At 35.3% G+C, this 18,626-nt stretch overlaps 1 protein-coding gene across 1 annotated transcript in view; it reads left to right on the top strand.

The window, feature by feature from the left end:
- The window catches only part of LOC128999900 (T-box transcription factor TBX20-like), a 65,622-nt gene extending 61,845 nt beyond the window's left edge, over nucleotides 1–3,777 (top strand). Inside the window, exon 6 of the mRNA XM_054426658.1 lies at nucleotides 2,105–3,777. Coding sequence (XP_054282633.1) covers nucleotides 2,105–2,567 — 463 coding nt within the window. The 3' untranslated portion in view covers nucleotides 2,568–3,777. The remainder of the gene's footprint in view (nucleotides 1–2,104) is intronic.
- Nucleotides 3,778–18,626: the final 14,849 nt, after the last annotated feature.

Genomic DNA, 18,626 nt, shown 5'->3' with positions numbered 1-18,626 from the left:
TTATTCGAACGAGTGCGCGATCCAGCATGATCGGACCATGAGAACGGGTGTTTACGGGGGGTTTTATGGGGTAAAAATAGGTTTTTCCCATTTTTGACCCAAAAAACATAAAATTTAGCAATTTATTTCCAAACCATTTTGTAGAGATTAAAAAAACGAATAATTTAGTATATTGAAGCGTTATTATGCGCCTAATGGTTACGGAGAAAATTCCAAAAAATTGTAAATTTAAAATTCCCATGTTATTCTTATGGAGAATGAGTAAACTGTTGTAGTTTGCTTGTTTATGAACATATTTTGATCAAATTTGGAAAATGTTTTTATTTTTTACTAACTATTGACATTTTACAAAAAAAAAACAGTTTTACCCTCCCTGATGCAGCAAACCTAAGTACTTGTTGAACTAATTCTATTTAAATCGGGAATAAATGTTATATTTTTAAGTTGACATTTCAGTGTAAATCCAACCAGTCAAATGGAAATTCGCTTAGTCTGCAGGTTTGCTGCGGCGGGGGTATTTTAATATTTGTAGATATAATATATTAATATATTAATATTTGTAATATTTGGTATCCCTAAAATTATTAAATAAAAATTTTTCAAATTGGAACAATTGAACAACGAATAGAGAATTTTCCAAGCCACATGCATCTACAAAATGTTGTCTTAAAACACAAAAAAATTCGCATGACTAGAATTTTAGTTTTTTGACTATCGTTTTTAAGTCTTTAATCTCAATCACTTTATTTTAACAACCATTTTATGACTTAAAACTGTAATTTCTAATAAGCACAAAGCAATTTTAATTTCATGCCTGTAAATCTTTAGAAGTTACTGGACTGTGACTACTTTCTACTTTACACATAATTAAATTTACTGATAGTATTATCAGAGAAACAACCTTTAATTGGTATCTCATAAGTTATATTTAAGTGTGATAAATACACAGTTTAAAACTAACACAAAACCCAAGGATATTTATTACTAAAAAACTAATTAATCAAGAACAATTGTAGTATCTATGATAAAACAATGCAAGTGGTGCAGAGCAAGTTTTAATTGGTTTGATGGCGTCGTCTGCTCCGGTTCCATATGCAGAATGATAATCAACACAACCAGCCGTATCTCTCTGTCTTAATTGGTTAGGATCTCTAGGCCAGTTTAACCTATCCGAGGGATTATCTATTCAACTCCAGGCCAGAGTCCAGTCTTGATCATTATAATTTTGGTAGCAATATAAATACATGCTCATTTTTTGACATTTATTTATACGCTTTATGTGTATTAGTATACAATAATTAATAACAGATTATGTAAGGTGATTTTGGAGGTTTTTGGGTTTTAAGAAATTAGGTAATCATTGTAAGGAAAGCACTAGTTTTTCTTAAACATATTGTTGGTCACGATGCTGTTGTTTAGATAGTGTTACTAATATTTTGATGACAAAATTTATAATTCGCGTTTTAGGAAAGGTTATGTGTAATAATTCTACAGTATTTTTGTTTGGAAAAGGTATTGTCCCCTCGAACAAATATGTTTTAACAAAATAATATTGCACTTCTTCTCTTGTAAAATAAATGAATAACTTCTTGATCAGCATTGTACGTGTTATCAAATTTACGGAAAGTAAATAAAAGAAACGTCTTATAACACTTAAAACATATATTTACGCTTATACTGGGTCTGATGATGATTGGAGTGTCCAATCGAAATCGATCACCACTTACCATCTTTTTTTTATATTTACCGTCTTGTGAGTAACAGTATAAGCGTAAATATATGTTTTAAGTGTTATAAGACGTTTCTTTTATTTACTTTCCGTAAAATAAATGATCGTGGTCAGTTATACTCAGTAATGATTTGTTCTACAGCTTTTCTAATTATAAAAACACTTTCTATCTTATTTTTCATCGTGGTTATGACGCTTTATTTCATTAGTCCAACAACTACTCTGAACGTAGAGACTTTCTTAGTCAATTTCTTGCTACAGTACTACCATATGCAAAATAACTTCTCTCTGACACAAACGTATTCTGTCTGGCAATAATCACTCCTGTGTCCAACGTCTTGCAACTGTTGCAATAACCACACCCTCTTGTTCCAGAGACCCGATGGACGTCATGTTCATGGAGCAGCACTTCCTACGGTCACCCCTTAGGCTATACTCCGACATGGACTCCGACAACAACTCCAACACACTTTTCTCCGCGGCGATGATGGAGAAGGCCCGGGCCCAGCTGCAGCTGTGGGGGCGAGGCCCCGGTTATCCAGGGGGCGAGGTGATGCTGCCCTACCCCGGCGCCAGGGTGCCCATGGGGCCGGGACTCTGGGGCAGTCAGTACCCGGGACTCCTACTGCCGCCTCCTGTGCCGCCTCCCCAGCAGATCACACCGCCTCCACCCTCCACGTCCGCCGCCTCCACCCCATCAAGTTCCTCGGGCTCGCCCCAGCCGTCCCCCTCGGACAAGCTGCCCAGACCGGCCGCCGTGTTTCCCACTCCCCAACATCGGTTCAGCCCCTACCAACTGGTGGCCAAGGGACGGGAGTCTGTACCTACCAGGAACTAATCCGTTATTGCGTCCTTAGTGGATTTGGAATGGAATTTTGTTTAGGAAATATTATGAATAGCTTTGTAAAAGAGTGATCATCTTATTGAATGCTTCTTTCGAAGCATTTAAAAAATCTTTTATCAAAATTTGAATTTATGTTTAGTTTCGTCCTGATTATTTGGTAAATTAATGTGTGATATTATGAGTTTAAGTGATAATGGATAAATTGCACATGGAATTGTTGATACAAACGTGCAAAATAAAGATCAAATTAAAAATATGAACAAAGTATCATTCAACAGAATAAAATTTAAACACAAACTCAACCTAACGTGTTGGAAAATGTTTTAAAATAAATTACAAGTAAATTATCAACTAAAATGATATTTCGTTTCAAACTTAATTTTAAATTAAGAGTTTCAATTATTATTCTAAACTTAAAAGAATGTAATCCACGTTTCTCGCAAAAAAAAAGCTTTAAACAAGGTAAAATAATTTTAATTTAATTTATAATTTATAAACGGCCTTGTACTTCCTGATTGTGTAAAGTGGTGTAAATATTTAGGATTTTTGTATGTGTATTAAATGTGCATGTATATACTTAATGTCCTATATGTGAACTTGTGTAACCCCTAGCAAACCAAAGACTCGTATGTACATAGTGTATCTATATTGTTTTTGTTGTTTCCTTTGTTAGATTTATTGACTGTAGTAAACTATCTGTATTACAGTTAGAAATTGTCAATAAAAATTGTATCGATCTCTTAAATTGAAAATATGTCATAATTATACGAACAATGTGTAAAATTATTAGTTTAAAATATCTTTTTTTGGACACATCAGGTTGAATTGAAGTAAAAATTTCCATTGGTTCAAAAAATGTATTATTGTATCAATCACTGTAAGTTATAGGTTAAGATTTTTTTCCAAAATGTCCTTATAAAATAATTTTATTTCACCTTGTGACGTACTCTATCCAGACTAATCTTTTGGTTAGTAAAACGTTATTTGTGATACTTTTTTAACAAATTATGACAACCAAAAATATTTTTATAAACTTAATTGTTTCTCCAAAATATAAGAACTAAGCGTTTCTTGTTGAAGTCTTTTAAATGCAGCACTGCAGTGCTAACCATTTTTACCTTTTTGTTATTTGTATACTGTATATATATGTTGTAATGTAAATACGATGTACGTGGTGTATTTATTAAATATATTCGAATTGTGTAAGACGTACCTGGTGTTATTTTTTACCCTGGTAATTAAAAGGTTTATTTGTGGAAGTTGGTATTAATATTATGATGAACCAAGTTTAAGAATTTCCAATATTCTTTAAAAAAAACTACAAAAACACAGTTTTTGTTTACAGATTTTTCCATAATGACATTTGAAAAATTAATATAAAAATGAATAACTTAAAACTTCACACCCTAAAGTTTAAGTCTATAATTCATATAAATTTAAAAATATTTTAAAACCAATACATTATTCAGAATTGTGGTGTAATTGAATTATATCTATCTATATAATACGTGAAGCCGTTTTTTGTTAACGCAACTCCTCCCTTATTTGTAGACCAATTTTAACGTTTAAGGTGTCAAAAGATTCGTCTCAATATGTAGTTTTGCAATAAGGTTTTGGAATTTAAAAATTCCTACTCTTAAGGGCGTGAGACCTTCTCAAAGGTCGGGTTTTCCCCATAAGAAATACATAGAACAAATTTAAAAACAAAAAACAGCTGTTTATAAAAAAGGGAGTAAATATTAATGTTTGTAATTTTCAGTAGGTTAACACACACTGACACTGACAGATCGAGATATTTCAAAAAATTTTGTACAAACTATATTTATGCCTTGACTTTGATAAGTTCAAGTAGTAAGATAATACCAAATCTTGGCGGACCTAATGTTTTTATTGTAAACTTTTGTATTACTCGCTCTACTTCAATTGAGAAAAAAACGCAAAATGGATTGTTTACTTCTAGGTTAGGTTGCCATGCCGGTTGCTTTGACAAACTTATACACAGTTTTTTTTACTGAATTCACCAACACAATCCAGACATTTCAAGTCAAAAATAAGAAGTTTCAAAAACTCATTTACTATTGAAATTTTTAGTGCCAATATTAGACCAAACATAAGTGAAGGAATTATAGTTCGGCCGCTTAGAAAACGACCTGCGCGCTAATGCTAAACCAGTGCTGGAGGAGGTCGCTTTCTAAGCGGCCGAACTATAATGTTTATGTATTCACCGATCGAGTAGTTACGGTCAAAGTTTGCTCATTTTTATGATTCAGGAAAGGCAAATAATATACGCTGTTCAAAAAGAGAAAATGAAAATTGCAATCGAAAACTTATAGCTACAAGAGTTATTGAACCTATTTTGACAAATGAATCCATACTTTCAAAACTTTGGGACAGGTATTAAGAGAAACTAAACTCCACAGAACAACGTGAGAACGTTCTGATGCGGGGCATATACTGTGACTGACAGATTACACGTTAAAATACGTTAACCAACTTTCAATGGTGTTGCTGCTTTAGCTTATTCAAAGCAGATTATGAGCGTGCAATTGGTATTTCAGAATTTGTGGGTAAAAAATGGAGCACATGGAATGGTTGATATCACCCCACTTTTCAGGTTCTCTACGGAGGAAATTTGTTTGATTAGGGGGATGTCTCAAACCAAATAAATAAAATGACCCAGCTCAAATTACTTTACACAGGTTATCAGGAAGGCAACAGTTTTCTTCAATTCTCAATGCTGGATAAACGTTTTTGAAACATGTTAACTCGAATTGTAACGGATCATTTACCATTCATTAGAAGTTATCAGTTAAAACTGAGAGCAGAAATAATGAAGGTGAGCCTTGACGACGCAAATCGAGATATTTAAAATTAGTTTCTAACAAGTGTTTAAATAACTTAAAGATGTAACTAGAATTACTCAAATTTAAGCATAGCGTTTTCCTCGACGGTTTCATACTATGCGGCTCATTGAGCCGCACGGGTTCTCTAGTAGTTTATACTACAGAATATATGGCGGGCTCAAATCAACAAGCAGCTTACATATGTGTAAACAGAAATCGTTTCAGTTTTGTTTAAACTAGCTAACTTTATAGACATAATAGACATTTTTCTCTACACATTTTGTATTTTAATAGAGAATAAAGTGGATTGGTTAAGCATACAATGATTACAAATACATAACAGATTGATTATTGGACTAAGAAAATTACTTAAGGATTCCTTAATGAACTATGGAATTATGGACTATCCACAAGTGTTTCTGAAAAATAAAAAAATAATGTAAAATAGAGACTTGTTCCTTGTCAATCAGGAAGTAAAGATCAATTTGGTTCTTTAGATTAATTTGCAGACGTGAAATAAGTGATTTTTTCAAAATCTGTCTTTCTAGTTAACTGTTTTTAGTCAAGGGGCAGAATTAGAGAGCTTTCCCATTTTGCGAGACAACAGTTTTGCCTGTGTCATAGTTGTTGGTTATGATCCCATAATGACGAGGTGTCACCGGAAGTAACGTCCATGCAGTTTGAAGTCCATAAACCTAGTTTATGTTTCCGGTAGTCGGTGTTACCAACAGCTGTTTCAGTCGTACCAACTTCGATAATTGCACAATTAACTGTCAGGTCAACGTGTGAAGTGGCACTAGTCGTCTGTTGTGTGTCATGTGTCATAGGCTGTATTTACGTGTCAAAAGCTACCTATCATTTTTGGTCAGCCATTTTGACTGTAGTTTCACTATTGATTATTATGGAATAATACATTATATTATCGTGTTTGAACTGTAGAGAGTGAATGAAAATGGACATGTTAAATTGAGCTACTAGTGCCGACAGAATGTGCTGTCAGACAAGACAATCTCCAACAAAAACTGTACATTGTAGCATTTTTTATATACATTAACTATCGTATAAATTATCAATTATTTAATATGGGGGACGTCACCTAGGTGCGTATTTTAACCCAAATATGAGTGAAGGATGAGTGTAGAATGTTCGTTCTCGTAATGTTCCAGTCCAGTGTGCTTAAACCCTACTGGACTGAGGCTGTTTTAGGACTACTTGCATATTAAATAAGTATAGATGTCCTCTTCAGCCAAACTAAGATCAGCTGGTATCAATTATTTGAGATGGGGACACCACCTAGGTGCGTATTTTAACCCAAATATGAGTGAAGGATGAGTGTGGGATGTTGTGAGATGATCTGTGTAGCTTTGTTACTGACTAAGATCAGCTGATTCATTAGTCACGATCATTATTTAAAGCCCAATGATCAGGAACAGCTGGGTTCCAGTTTCGAACCATCAAAAAAAGCTGCAGACTTTTCTCAGGATCGAACCGGGCGACCTTTTGATTGTTAATTGAAACCAATTAGCTACCTAGCCAGATATGTTTAACATAGTATCAACAACTGGGAGACAATAGAATTCTGACTTATTTCTCACGCCGTGAGTGTGTCATTAAAACTTTTACTACTTAAAATAAACATTGGCTACGACCGCTCCATGTAAAAGAAACTACCACCTTGGCAACTAAAAGTAATAGTTTTACCGTTGTTATCTACAAGTTAGTGTAAGTAAAAGTTAACTACAAGTATTTTTCTCTAACTTCAATGAAAATAATTTGCAAATAATGACAGAGTGTTTAAGATCACTCTATCTTATATTCATTCATTGTTAGTATTTTTTCCCGCATTTGTTGCAATCTCAATAGGTTACTAGAAACTCTTTATACAAGTTTTTTCCCCAAAAAGGAGAATCTTGAATCCATAAAATGATCAACTTTAGACTAAAGTAAGTAATTTTATTTTATTTCCAACGGCAGCAGCCAATTTACAAAGACAATCATGATGGTTGAATACAACAAGATAGGTATGAAAAATTTGATAATAAATATAAGTTAACAAAGATATAACAGGCTATAAATATCCAAAGCATAACAACAACAAAAAATAAGATTAACAAACAACAATAATTACTCAAACAAGTATTTTAATGTATGTAGTAATGATTGTTTCTTCTTTTTCTTTCCAAGAACCGATGTTTGTAATTTTTCTATATATAAATTCTAAATGGTTGCATTTAATTAATTACTATTGAATGAAACAAAGGTGCCTTGATGTTCATAGATAATAGGGGGTTAAGGGCTGGTTCAGGGATATCAGAATTACTATGGCCGAAAACCGATTAAACACCGGAAACACCGGACGTCTGTATCATTATTGAAACTTGCTTCATATTTCACTTTTCCTTAAGATCAGACAAATTTTAGGACAGCATTATGTCCTAAAATCGAGATCCTAAAAAGCACAGTTATTAAGATCTGAAAGTGAGACCGAACTATTAACATAAAACAGGAAGAAACAGGATGGTATAGCTTTGTGTAAAATATTCTTGGAGCTGGTATGTGAGAAATCTATCTATGTTTCACAAAAAAGGACATCTACTTGAATGCATAGTGATAAAAAAGGCCTAATCTGTCTACTTTGAAAGATGAAGACTTAAAAAAAAGAGTTTACCATAATAGACACTTCTTCGGTGGGAAAATTGGTTGGTTCCTTCATAAACCTTTGACATAAAATTAAGCGAGAGAAAAATACATATTTAATATGACTAGGTTGTAATAGGGGATAATTACCAAATGTGAACAAGACTAATACTTCCTGTACCTAAGCTTAGCCGGACGCAGTTTATGTAAGTGGGCTAACCGCTTGTCGTATGGAAATTTGTTATGTGGATTAGTTTGCTCGTTTATTTTTTTGTGAAATCTTTTTATAAGTTTTCCTCTCTTATTTTTTCTACAAAAATCAATCGTTGTATTGGCCTTTCAATATTGCAGAGAATACGTCTAGACTCAACTCTCATTCTGCGGTAAAATTCATAGCAAGTGTGTTTGTAACGATTAAACGTGTATCTATTAATTTGATGGTAAATTATAAAACTTATTCTATCACACAAATTACACTTACCTTGTGTAACAGCACAGATTAAAGGGAGGCTCTCTGTAAAGTGACAATGTACTGTCAAATTTGTGGTAATCGTTTAAGGCATTTTACCAAATAAAAATATAAAAATATATCATAATGAAGCTTCTAGATATTGTAGATTTGCCAAAAAGTATTGGTTTGAACGAAGTTCTTGCTGCCCACAGACAGATTTTCAAAGAGCCTTACATAGCTTACATGCTTCTAAATTTTAAATTTTTCAACTAAATGGAACAGCTGGTTGTGCAAGTAACAGGTGTTTGTTTATTTACTTGATAGAATTAATTATAGAAATTTATTTACATTGTATTTTGTTAAGTAGGAAGGTTATGTTTCAATGGTTTTGAAGAGAGATAGTGAAAGTTGTGTAGTATATTGCTCGTGGTATTCTTTTTTATTTTTATGGTAAGCTGCAGCATTGACTATTAAATACAGAAGTAGACATCCCATCTATATGGACCAGCTACAGGTAAAGAGGTTTGACAAAAATTGAAAAATTAAGGTGAAACATATTTTTATGAAGAAACTACATGAAGCAATTGGTGTTATTGCTACACTAAGGTATGTTGTTCGATTATTTTGGATTAATTAACATTAAATATTAGTAAGGTTTTAGAAGTAGTAAGTAAGTCTACAGATATCTTAATGTTTTCATTTTAAATTATAGAGTAAAACACACATTATCACCACTTATCTGAATATAAAGAAAACAATTTTACTTCACAAAATGGTAAAATAAAGTTTATATTTAAAAACAAATAATAGAAGTGTAACTATATTATTCAGCAGATCTAAATAACAGCATAATTCTCTTCTGCGTTCTCCTCCCGTTGTGAAGCACGGAAAGAGCAGCTCGCGATTTACTCATAGTACACTTATTATACATAGATATATCTCTAGTCGCAGTTGATCTAATATTATACATTCACAGTTTTCCATTTTTGGAGCTTACTTTCTACAACGTAAGCATTTTTACAGAACAGTTATATTTGTCAAGACTACTTTAGAATAATTAGCTTCTACAGCGTTGTAAAAGTGTGTCACTATTTTTTGATTCATGAAATTTTATTTTAAGGTAAATCTTTTAAATTAAAATTATGACGTGTGTCATGTACTAGCTATTCAACTTACTCTCCCCACCTCTTTTTATGATGTCACGCTTTTTGGCTCTGTATCAGCTGACAGTCCCAGGTGATTGGTTCCCGCGAGGCTGTTAGTATCAGCTGACTAGTAAACCACAGTCGTACCAATCAGTAAACAGATTCAGACTTGACGCCATCTTGGATTTGATATGAAACGTGTTATATCATTGTGTGGGTCTTGTAGATAATGTAAATGTGAAATAGAATCTCTTGTTAAGTGTGTTCTTTGTCACAATACGTGCCATGTACAATTATTGATTTAATGGGTAAAACTAATCATTCTTTCGTATGCTAAAGTTGTAGCAGGTTTTAGAAAAACTTGAAAGTTGTTGAGGGGCCAATAAAGTGCGTTGTATAGCATGTGGTTTTGATATTATTAACAATATGAAGAAAAGTATAGTACTAATTTTGGCCTAATACGATCATTTTTTACCAAGCAAAGCTGAAAAGTTAACAATAGCAACTAGTGCGTTACTATTGGGTACGGTAAATATTCAATTATTAAAAGACACCCGGTATATTTCTTTACTCTGTTGACAAGACACTGCACTACACTTACACGCGTCTCAGGGGCAGCGCGAGGCGCCAGCCGGCTGACCCTTGCCCTCCACTCCTTTGATGATAATTGAAATTAGGCTCAGAGATTAATTTTGGAGCCGAACTCCGGTAGTAAATAAGTAGGGCAATAAGTTATGAGGGGGCGGCGGACTTCAAAGGGTGGGTTATCGAGAACACTCCTCTTAGGTCAGCGAGGAAATATTGAAGGCGGCGAGGGTGTCTAGGCAAAAATTATAATAACACGAATAACACTTTGGTGTGGTTTAAAACAAGTTGAAACTGAAAATATTGTGAAACGTAAATAAATTTACGTATTTTAGATGTGTGTTTTCTTCATTAAATAAAAAGTTAAAAATCTATTATATGTTTTTAGAAAAATTTTACATAAATAGTGACATAAAAAGTGACATATTTTTTTTAGTTATTAGTGGTGGTTATTCTAAATTACCTATAAGGTTCTTCATGTCAAAAAACTCAGATTTTTGTTTTCCAAGTTTATTTACAGATTGTGTAAAGTCATTGAAGGGTAATGAATTTAGTAGGCATTTTATATATAAACTCAGTCTTAGATTAGTCACTAAAAATTAAACTTGCCCGTTGGAATGTATAAATTGCATTAATTTATACACAGCTAAATAAGAGCGATACAGCAAAGATTAATTTTTATTCAAGAATAAATTTTAAAGTTAATATGCGATTGTATACTCATTACACTCTCAAAAATAAATATATCAAAATGCTAGATTATTAGGAAAAAGAGCTGATGCTTAATCTTGCTGTATCACTGAAAACTCCTTTAAATATTAAGTTTACCTCCTGATTTACTGTCCAAAAGATCAACTGATCTTAGAACAAAATCTTGTTTGTTTTCGTTTTTATTTCAAGGTTTGTAATGTAAATTTTAACTTATTTTGCAGAATATACCACTTTCTAGCGTATAAAGGTATAGTTAGTGTGATATCGGTAACTTTAAGGACCAAGCTTGGCACCATTGCACAGTGGGAAGCATGCTGGGGACCAAGCTTGACACCGATGCACAGTGGTAAGCGTGCTGTGAACCCATCAGCTTGGCACCGTTGCACAGTGGGAAGCGTGCTGGGAACCAAGCTTTGCACCATTGCACAGTGGGAGGCTTGCTGGGGACAAAGCTTGGCACCATTGCACATTGGGAAGTGTGCTGGGGACCAAACTTGGCACCATTGCACAGTGGGAAGCGTGCTGGGAACCAAGCTTTGCACCGTTGTACAGTGGAAGCGTGCTGGGGACTTTTCGCTATAAACCGCGCCACTTATCGCCTTAGTTAGCGAGCGGAAGTGGCCCGCATAAAATGCACTGTTTTATTAAATGAACGCAACAAGTTGTAAATATTATTTATTAGCGCAGGTGTTAGGTGCCCTTGATATAAGACGCTAACAGTTGGTGAAGAAAGTAGCAATTTATATACTTGGAAAATACAATTTTAAAATTCATGAATGTTTTTCTTATAATTGAGAATTTGTTGGGCGGAAAACTTTGATAAAGTTATGGTTGTTGGGAAAGGTTAATATGATCACATATTATTGACGAAACCATTGTTAGTAGGCCATGAATCATTGGAACTCCTAAAGAAATATTATGAAGTCATGTTTAACAATTGTAATGATTTATTTTGAGATACGAGTTTTCATAGAAATCAGGAAACTTTGTCTTGTCTTTAGTCTAATGCGTCAAAACTATCGATTCCTTTACCTATTTTGGTGTAAAATTACTTTGCCTTTGATTTACAGCAGTTTTGTGGCAAATAACGAAATTGTTTTAAGACTGCCATCTTGCTGAAACTGTTTAGTATCCGTTTGTTTTGCTTTCACTAATTTTGAATAACTAATTTTGCATGGATTCACTTAGTTTTTAATATTTACCAACAACGTACGGGCATAAATCAAAGGTAATCTTTAAATTGGGTGATTACATTCAATTACCAAAGAAATACATCGAATCTAGACTATTCTTGAATCTAATGACAATTTTACTCCTGCTTATAATCCAATGATTGGCCAAAACGAAAGGAAGTTGATGAAATTCGTCCATACGCGGTAGAATCAAAGAGTAATGAAGTTTCTAGGCTCGAGGCACATGCGGAGTTGGTAATTGGTAGTTGGTAATCGTACGGTTAACAGTTAAAGGTACAAGGAATCACCCAAGGGAATCAAGTGAACCCATTACTTCCTTATTGAAAGCTTTAAGCTATGTTAGTCATTAGCTTCATAGCTTCCTTTCCGATACAAGTAGCAGAATAGATTCCGCGACTATTTGAGGTTAATTTACGTTTTCCTACACATCTCTACGGTTGTAGAGAATATATAATGTTAAATTAGTAAAATATTATTGTGTTTAAAGTGTTATGAAAGTCGTATTTATTCATACAAATTTTGCATGAACGCTATTACTCGTAATGCAGTTTTCTGACTTTCCTGAAATTTGCGAAGATCTTTGAGGACGACAATTTATTTCACTTATATGATTAGTTAAGATCGGTTAGAGATAAGATTTTGTTCAGTCTGGATATAAATTGAAGTACATCAGTACCAATATTTAATTTAAGATAAATATTTATGCTTTAACTTTCAAAAGACTTGTGTTTTGAGCTGTTTGACGAAGGTAAACCCTACTTTTCAGTTTTAACTATAATATTGGGCTATGAATTAATGACGCTATCTAACAAAAAAATCTACTTTAGTAACAAGAGTTCTGTTCGGTGTACTGTAGATGTCGTGTTTAGTTTACAATTTGTTTATATTATTTTTGGGGTTAGTTTCTCATGATTTGTGCCTCACTGTTTGGTTATATAGCTAGTGGACAAGTTATTGTTTATGTTTAGATAATTTTATTCGGGTAAACGAGGTTTTAAATTACTGAAATAGTAAGAAACTAATTGTAAACAAAACACGACTCTACAGTACACCGGCCAGAACTAACAGTAAAATTGGCTTCAGCTGTTCCATTATGATGGGAAATCTACTAAGGAGTATGTTTTATCTTTGTCAATAGTTAATTGATGAACATTTCCAACAAAAGTAAATTTTTCGGTAATTAAGAGACAAACAGATATGATTAGTGATTACACAACGTAAGACTTATTATATTTTTTTATTGTCGATAATAATTAATCGATCGTTAAGGACAATGTCCCAATGATGGTCCCTCACTCAGTGCTGGTATATCCACTGTGGAGTGTGGACATCCACCTCCTTGGCTCTCTATTGCTCTTTATCTGAGCAAATATTTTCATATTTTATCTTTTAGAAATACAATATTACAGCTTTACTTTAGTGTAGGGCTAATGTAGAAGAGCCTTGGATGGAGGAACTAAGTTGGCATTGGACTCATCCCAGTGGAATCCCGTTAGCTGCTTTGCTTCACCAAATTTGACGATCATGGAGAAATTACTGAGCTTTAGACACAGTAGATCAAATAAGTTCTAGTGAACGAAACAAGTAATTTCGTTACCCATTCGACATGGGCTGGTCAATCAGAAGGCATACGATGCGATGCCTGTGTTATTGAGTTCAAAAACCCAATTAGACCAAATGCCTGTTTGACTTTTCATACAAGGAGATAATGAAAATAGAGACATTTTTGCTTATGATGACTCATATTTTATATACTTTATAGGTAGGTCAACATCTTGAAGTATGCGTTGAACCACCATACATCCAACCAAAGAAGGGATTCCTTTAGGCTTTCAGGACAGACTCCTTCTACTAGGCCAGCAGAGCCACAAGAAGGAACATAAAACGATGGGTAATTTTTATTTTTTGTATAGCTCAGATAATTTTATACTTTTCTAAATTCTGATTTTAAGTTGATGGATTTTATACTCATCGAAATGACCGTGTCTTCTGCGGATGCTCTCGTTTGCTGTTTGCACGTCAGTTGATTCAGTTTCCTCTAGGGGCGGTGCTGCAGACGCCCTTGCATGACCGGAAGCTTTCCTCTGCGACCGGAAACACCCTGTTAGCTGCTACTTCCTTGCGCAGGATTTGTTAACTTCGCACTTTGTGATCCGGCAAGTTATAATTACAGCGGAGTTGCGAACAATCCCACTCGTCTGCAATCAAGAAGAATTTTCTCATTACGTCTCTTTGCCAATTTTACAGCATTCTATTTTCGGAAGTTTTTGCCTGAATGATATGATTTTTTTGGTAAGTCAATATAATGTCTTTTGATTTGATTTACATCAAAGTTCAATTTTGATTAACCTTTTGATGAACCAAGGTTTTTGACTACAGAAAAGTCTTATTGTGACTTTACGTATGAGGCAAATGGACAACAAATTAACAAGAAGGGGGCCGTCATTGAGATTATTTCCTTTGCAACTGAAGGTGATTTAAATTAACAAGGTTAGGTTAGGCTACGTTAGGATAGGAAAGATAGATATAAGTTTATAGTTCTTCTTCTAAAAGAAAGTTATCTTGAATAATTATTCACGTGGAAATCGCGAATTATTCACTTTGGCTGACCTTCCCATAAAAAGAGCGCGGTCGGATATTCAATATGCTGCCCGCACGACGAGGTGCGCTCGCTAACGCTCAGCCCAAGGCGACCAGTGGGTGACATCTGACCGGTATAACTACCGCGCCGGAAATGGGACGGAACGAATTGTTAATTGTTTTGAAACGCTTGCCTAATGCCCCGATAAATCAGCATTATGTACGTCCTTTGGGCTAATTGATACGAGCTTGGCGGTGCCGGTAGCGAGCGAAGCCCGATCAGATCTGTAGTCTGCAGCTAATGGCGGCAAGTTCGCGCCGAAACTCCCGCCAGCCCAGGGCGGCAGTGGCGTGAAAATGCTTTGATTAATGGACTAAGATCGGCCGACCGCCTATGTAGCGCCGTTAAGTGAATTTTAGTGCGGGTTAAGTGAAATCGTCGGATTTTATGAGACGGATTCGCTAAAATATGTAATTTTCTCGATCGGTTCGGAAACGGTCATTATTGAGTAGAGCGGCCAGTTTGCTTCTTGTGTTCTGAAATTGTGAAGCTCGAGTCTACCAAATATTTACCATGTTGTCTTGACACTTCGAAAGACGTTTAACATACAAGGATATCTGATGGCAAATACATCTAACTTGTTCAAAGCACCTGAGTATAAAAAGAGATATCTTCATTCAGTCCCTCAAGTAGGCTAGTGAACTGTATTTACCCTGGTAAAACCATACTGAAGTTAAGGGAGCAGCTCTACCCAATTGTGTTAACAAAATCCTCGAAGTGAAACTTTGCAGTTACGTCACCCACAACCAAAAACAGAGGAACGACGGCGCGCACGACATGGAATCGCTCTCGAATCGAATTTTCAGCCCGCATTCCAAAGAAGATTCGGGAAGTAATGTTTCACGTGCGACTAGTGAATTCGAAATTTCATTACAGCCACCGCAGACCATTACCGTAGGCGGCAATCTCGGACACATGCGCGGGACGATCACGTAGCTCGGTCCGGCGCGGCGCGGTGTCAAAATACCATCGGGGGCAAAGGCTATTACACCCTGATGATGATGAGCCGAAACAAGTTAAAAAGGTGTCCGGGATATTTATGGTCTAATTGGCGGTGGTGAAAGGGGCCCGGGTGGTCCCTAATAGAATCCCGCCACCGATCTTGATTTATCGCCGGGCAAAAACTATTTGCCACGGTAATGCAATCGTAAGTGCGGTTTGATGGTGCGATTTGCAGCACAAGTTTTGCACATTAGTGCTGCATACAGTTTGCTTGGTTGTGTTTAGTGTGTGGGCGTAGGAGGTTAAATAGTTATTTAATAGTTTTAGCGTGCGAATAGGTTAAGTTAACTGTATCAATTAAGTGTTAGTAGAATGAGTGGAAGCATATTCAGCATGAGCGATTAAGGATTCAGTATTGGAAAAACGTATTAGAAAATCATCCAAACTAATAGAGAATCATAAGTTGCAATCCAATTTTGGATTTTTGTGGTCCCTCTTCGCTTATCCTAAAAGCGAGCTATCAAGAGTGTATGTCATTACGGACAGATTACTTAGCAAAGCATGGGCTTACTTTTCCCGTCGCAATGTTCCAACTCCAGATTCCCCAACTCCTCAATGTTGCCTCGGACAGCTGAACTCCCAGCAGCTGCCGCTCATTAGCAACAACATTAATAACTTTATTAATTTCTGGTTCTGCCCACGTTATTATTCCAGCCTGCATTAAATTACTGATGGAAATGAGGAAAGACTTACTACAAAGAGCTCAACTGACAACGTCATTAGCCATATGAATAATCAAAATTGAATGAAGAGTACATTCGGGTCATCTACATTTTGAAAGTGCTTCAGTCATTAACTTACAATTTTAAATTATCCTGAGTGTTCCTCTCGTTTGCGTTATTAATGCCGTTATAGGCGGAACTTTCGTCATTTCGGAATTTCTACTAGAGTTTGACTAGTAACATTATCTAAGCTACCTTTAAAATTAAATGATTGTGCAGTCATGAGCAATTTGGAACAGTATTGACGATTTTGATTGAATCTTACTGCAAACGGCAGCCTAAATACTCTGTTAACTATGGAAATTTGTCCTCAGGCCTAAAACCACGCAGTTCATTCGTTTTGATCGTGAATCCTCCAACCTGTGATGATTATGTCCACTGCAGACCACATTGCTTCATCTCATTACCCAAACGAGGCCAAACCAAAGTCTTATCTACTGATCGATGTTTATTCTTTTATGACAATTATATCTTCTTTATTTATCTGTTTGTCTCCTGTCTTAACGTCATTTTCCTCATCCACCACTCCGTTTCTTTCTGTCTGGTTCAAGAGTCTCTTCGGTGTCTTCGGACTAAGCCGAAGTGTTTCGGGAAATTTTAGTAGTGTCTTGGTCATGTGGGGCTTTTCCAAGGGGTATTATCCTTGCTTCTTGTTAGACTAAACACCAACAAAATTAACCAAGCAAAACATCTAAATTGAAAAAGTTAAGACAACCAATCATAACCAAAGCATCAACGGGATCGATCGACAAATTCACAGCGAAATTGTCACATCGAAAAAGTCTTTGGACTAAAAAAATAAATTAAGGAAAAGATAATTAGAAAAATAGGGGTTTTCCTGGGAAATATTTCAAGGCAGGTGGTAATGCTACCAGCACCAAAAAAAACCTTAAAAACTCTTTATAGTAACTCTTTATGTGAATAGTAAAAGCATTGAATTGGTATGAGAAAACAAAGTATAATGAATTGCCCCCTATAAAATATAAGTTTATCTTACCAAGAAAAGTCCCAAAAAAATTAGTTAGCAATGAAGGAGGCCATGCGATGATACAGTATTTTAAGCTATCATGCTGATCCTTCTTGAAATTATATTGATTCTCCATGAAATCGTACTGAGCTTTCAGAATAACGCTGATTCCTCATTCGCGAGGGCTGTTCACTTACTAAAATAGCTAACCCCTTTATGCGGCTTATGCAATAGTGCCAATCCAATGTTCAATGGTCGATTCTTCATGCTTGGTCCTGATTCTTTATGCTTTGGTACCGATCCTGCATGCCTACAGTCTCAGGCACAGCTGCAGTCGGCAATTCTGTTGCATCGCACCCGTTATGGCTCATAAACGGGCGAGAATTTTAATTACTCACAAATAAAATTCAACAATAGGAATGGCGTGTTATGACTACTTTAATGAGTTCGGCTCCCTGAGCGGCAACTGCAGAGAGCATTCTTGGGGAACTCGGCGCTGCAGTAAATCGTTTGTATATTACCAATATCCGCTCGCATGCCTTAAAACGGTAACGTGAAGAAAATGGACGATTCCTTACTGAATGACTTTTTGGTTTGAAATACGAAGAGAATAAATGCGTTTCACCATGCATTATTCCTACTGTAAGTACTTATAAAGATGCTGAAGATATTACAAAAGACATAATTATATTACGTGCAGGTGTTTTTCAATATTTATATATTGCTATTAATCGTGAAAAGGGCTTTGAAATCATAGTGCTGCCAAGATAGATAGATCTATGTTTAGTCTTGGGAATTGACAGCTTTAGTTCTAAACGATTTCGTATTTAACTTTTAGGTTATTCCAAAGAAGACTACTTTTCCCTCTATGGATAAAAGGAACGACGCTCTGGGCCTAGTCCAAGAAGTCTCTAAGACAGCTCTAAGGTGTTTTAATGTGCTATATACATACCCTAGTATAAATTGGTGTAAATACCTGCTCCTAATCCAACTTGTTGCAAAGACACGCAACTATAGTTCGGCCGCTTAGAAAGCGACCTCCTCCAGCATTGGTTTAGCATTAGCGCGCAGGTCGTTTTCTAAGCGGCCGAACTATAGTTTCGACTTCACCATCAGGCGTCCAGTTTGCTACTCCAGTTGCGAATCCTGGTGGATC

Source organism: Macrosteles quadrilineatus, unplaced genomic scaffold (genome assembly GCF_028750875.1).
Source record: "Macrosteles quadrilineatus isolate MER2022 unplaced genomic scaffold, UCM_ALF_1.0 Scaffold_8__2_contigs__length_117827958, whole genome shotgun sequence".
Taxonomy (NCBI): Eukaryota; Metazoa; Arthropoda; class Insecta; order Hemiptera; family Cicadellidae; genus Macrosteles; species Macrosteles quadrilineatus.
The sequence above is the reverse complement of the archived record's forward strand: the minus strand, read 5'-3'. Positions and strand labels throughout refer to the sequence as shown.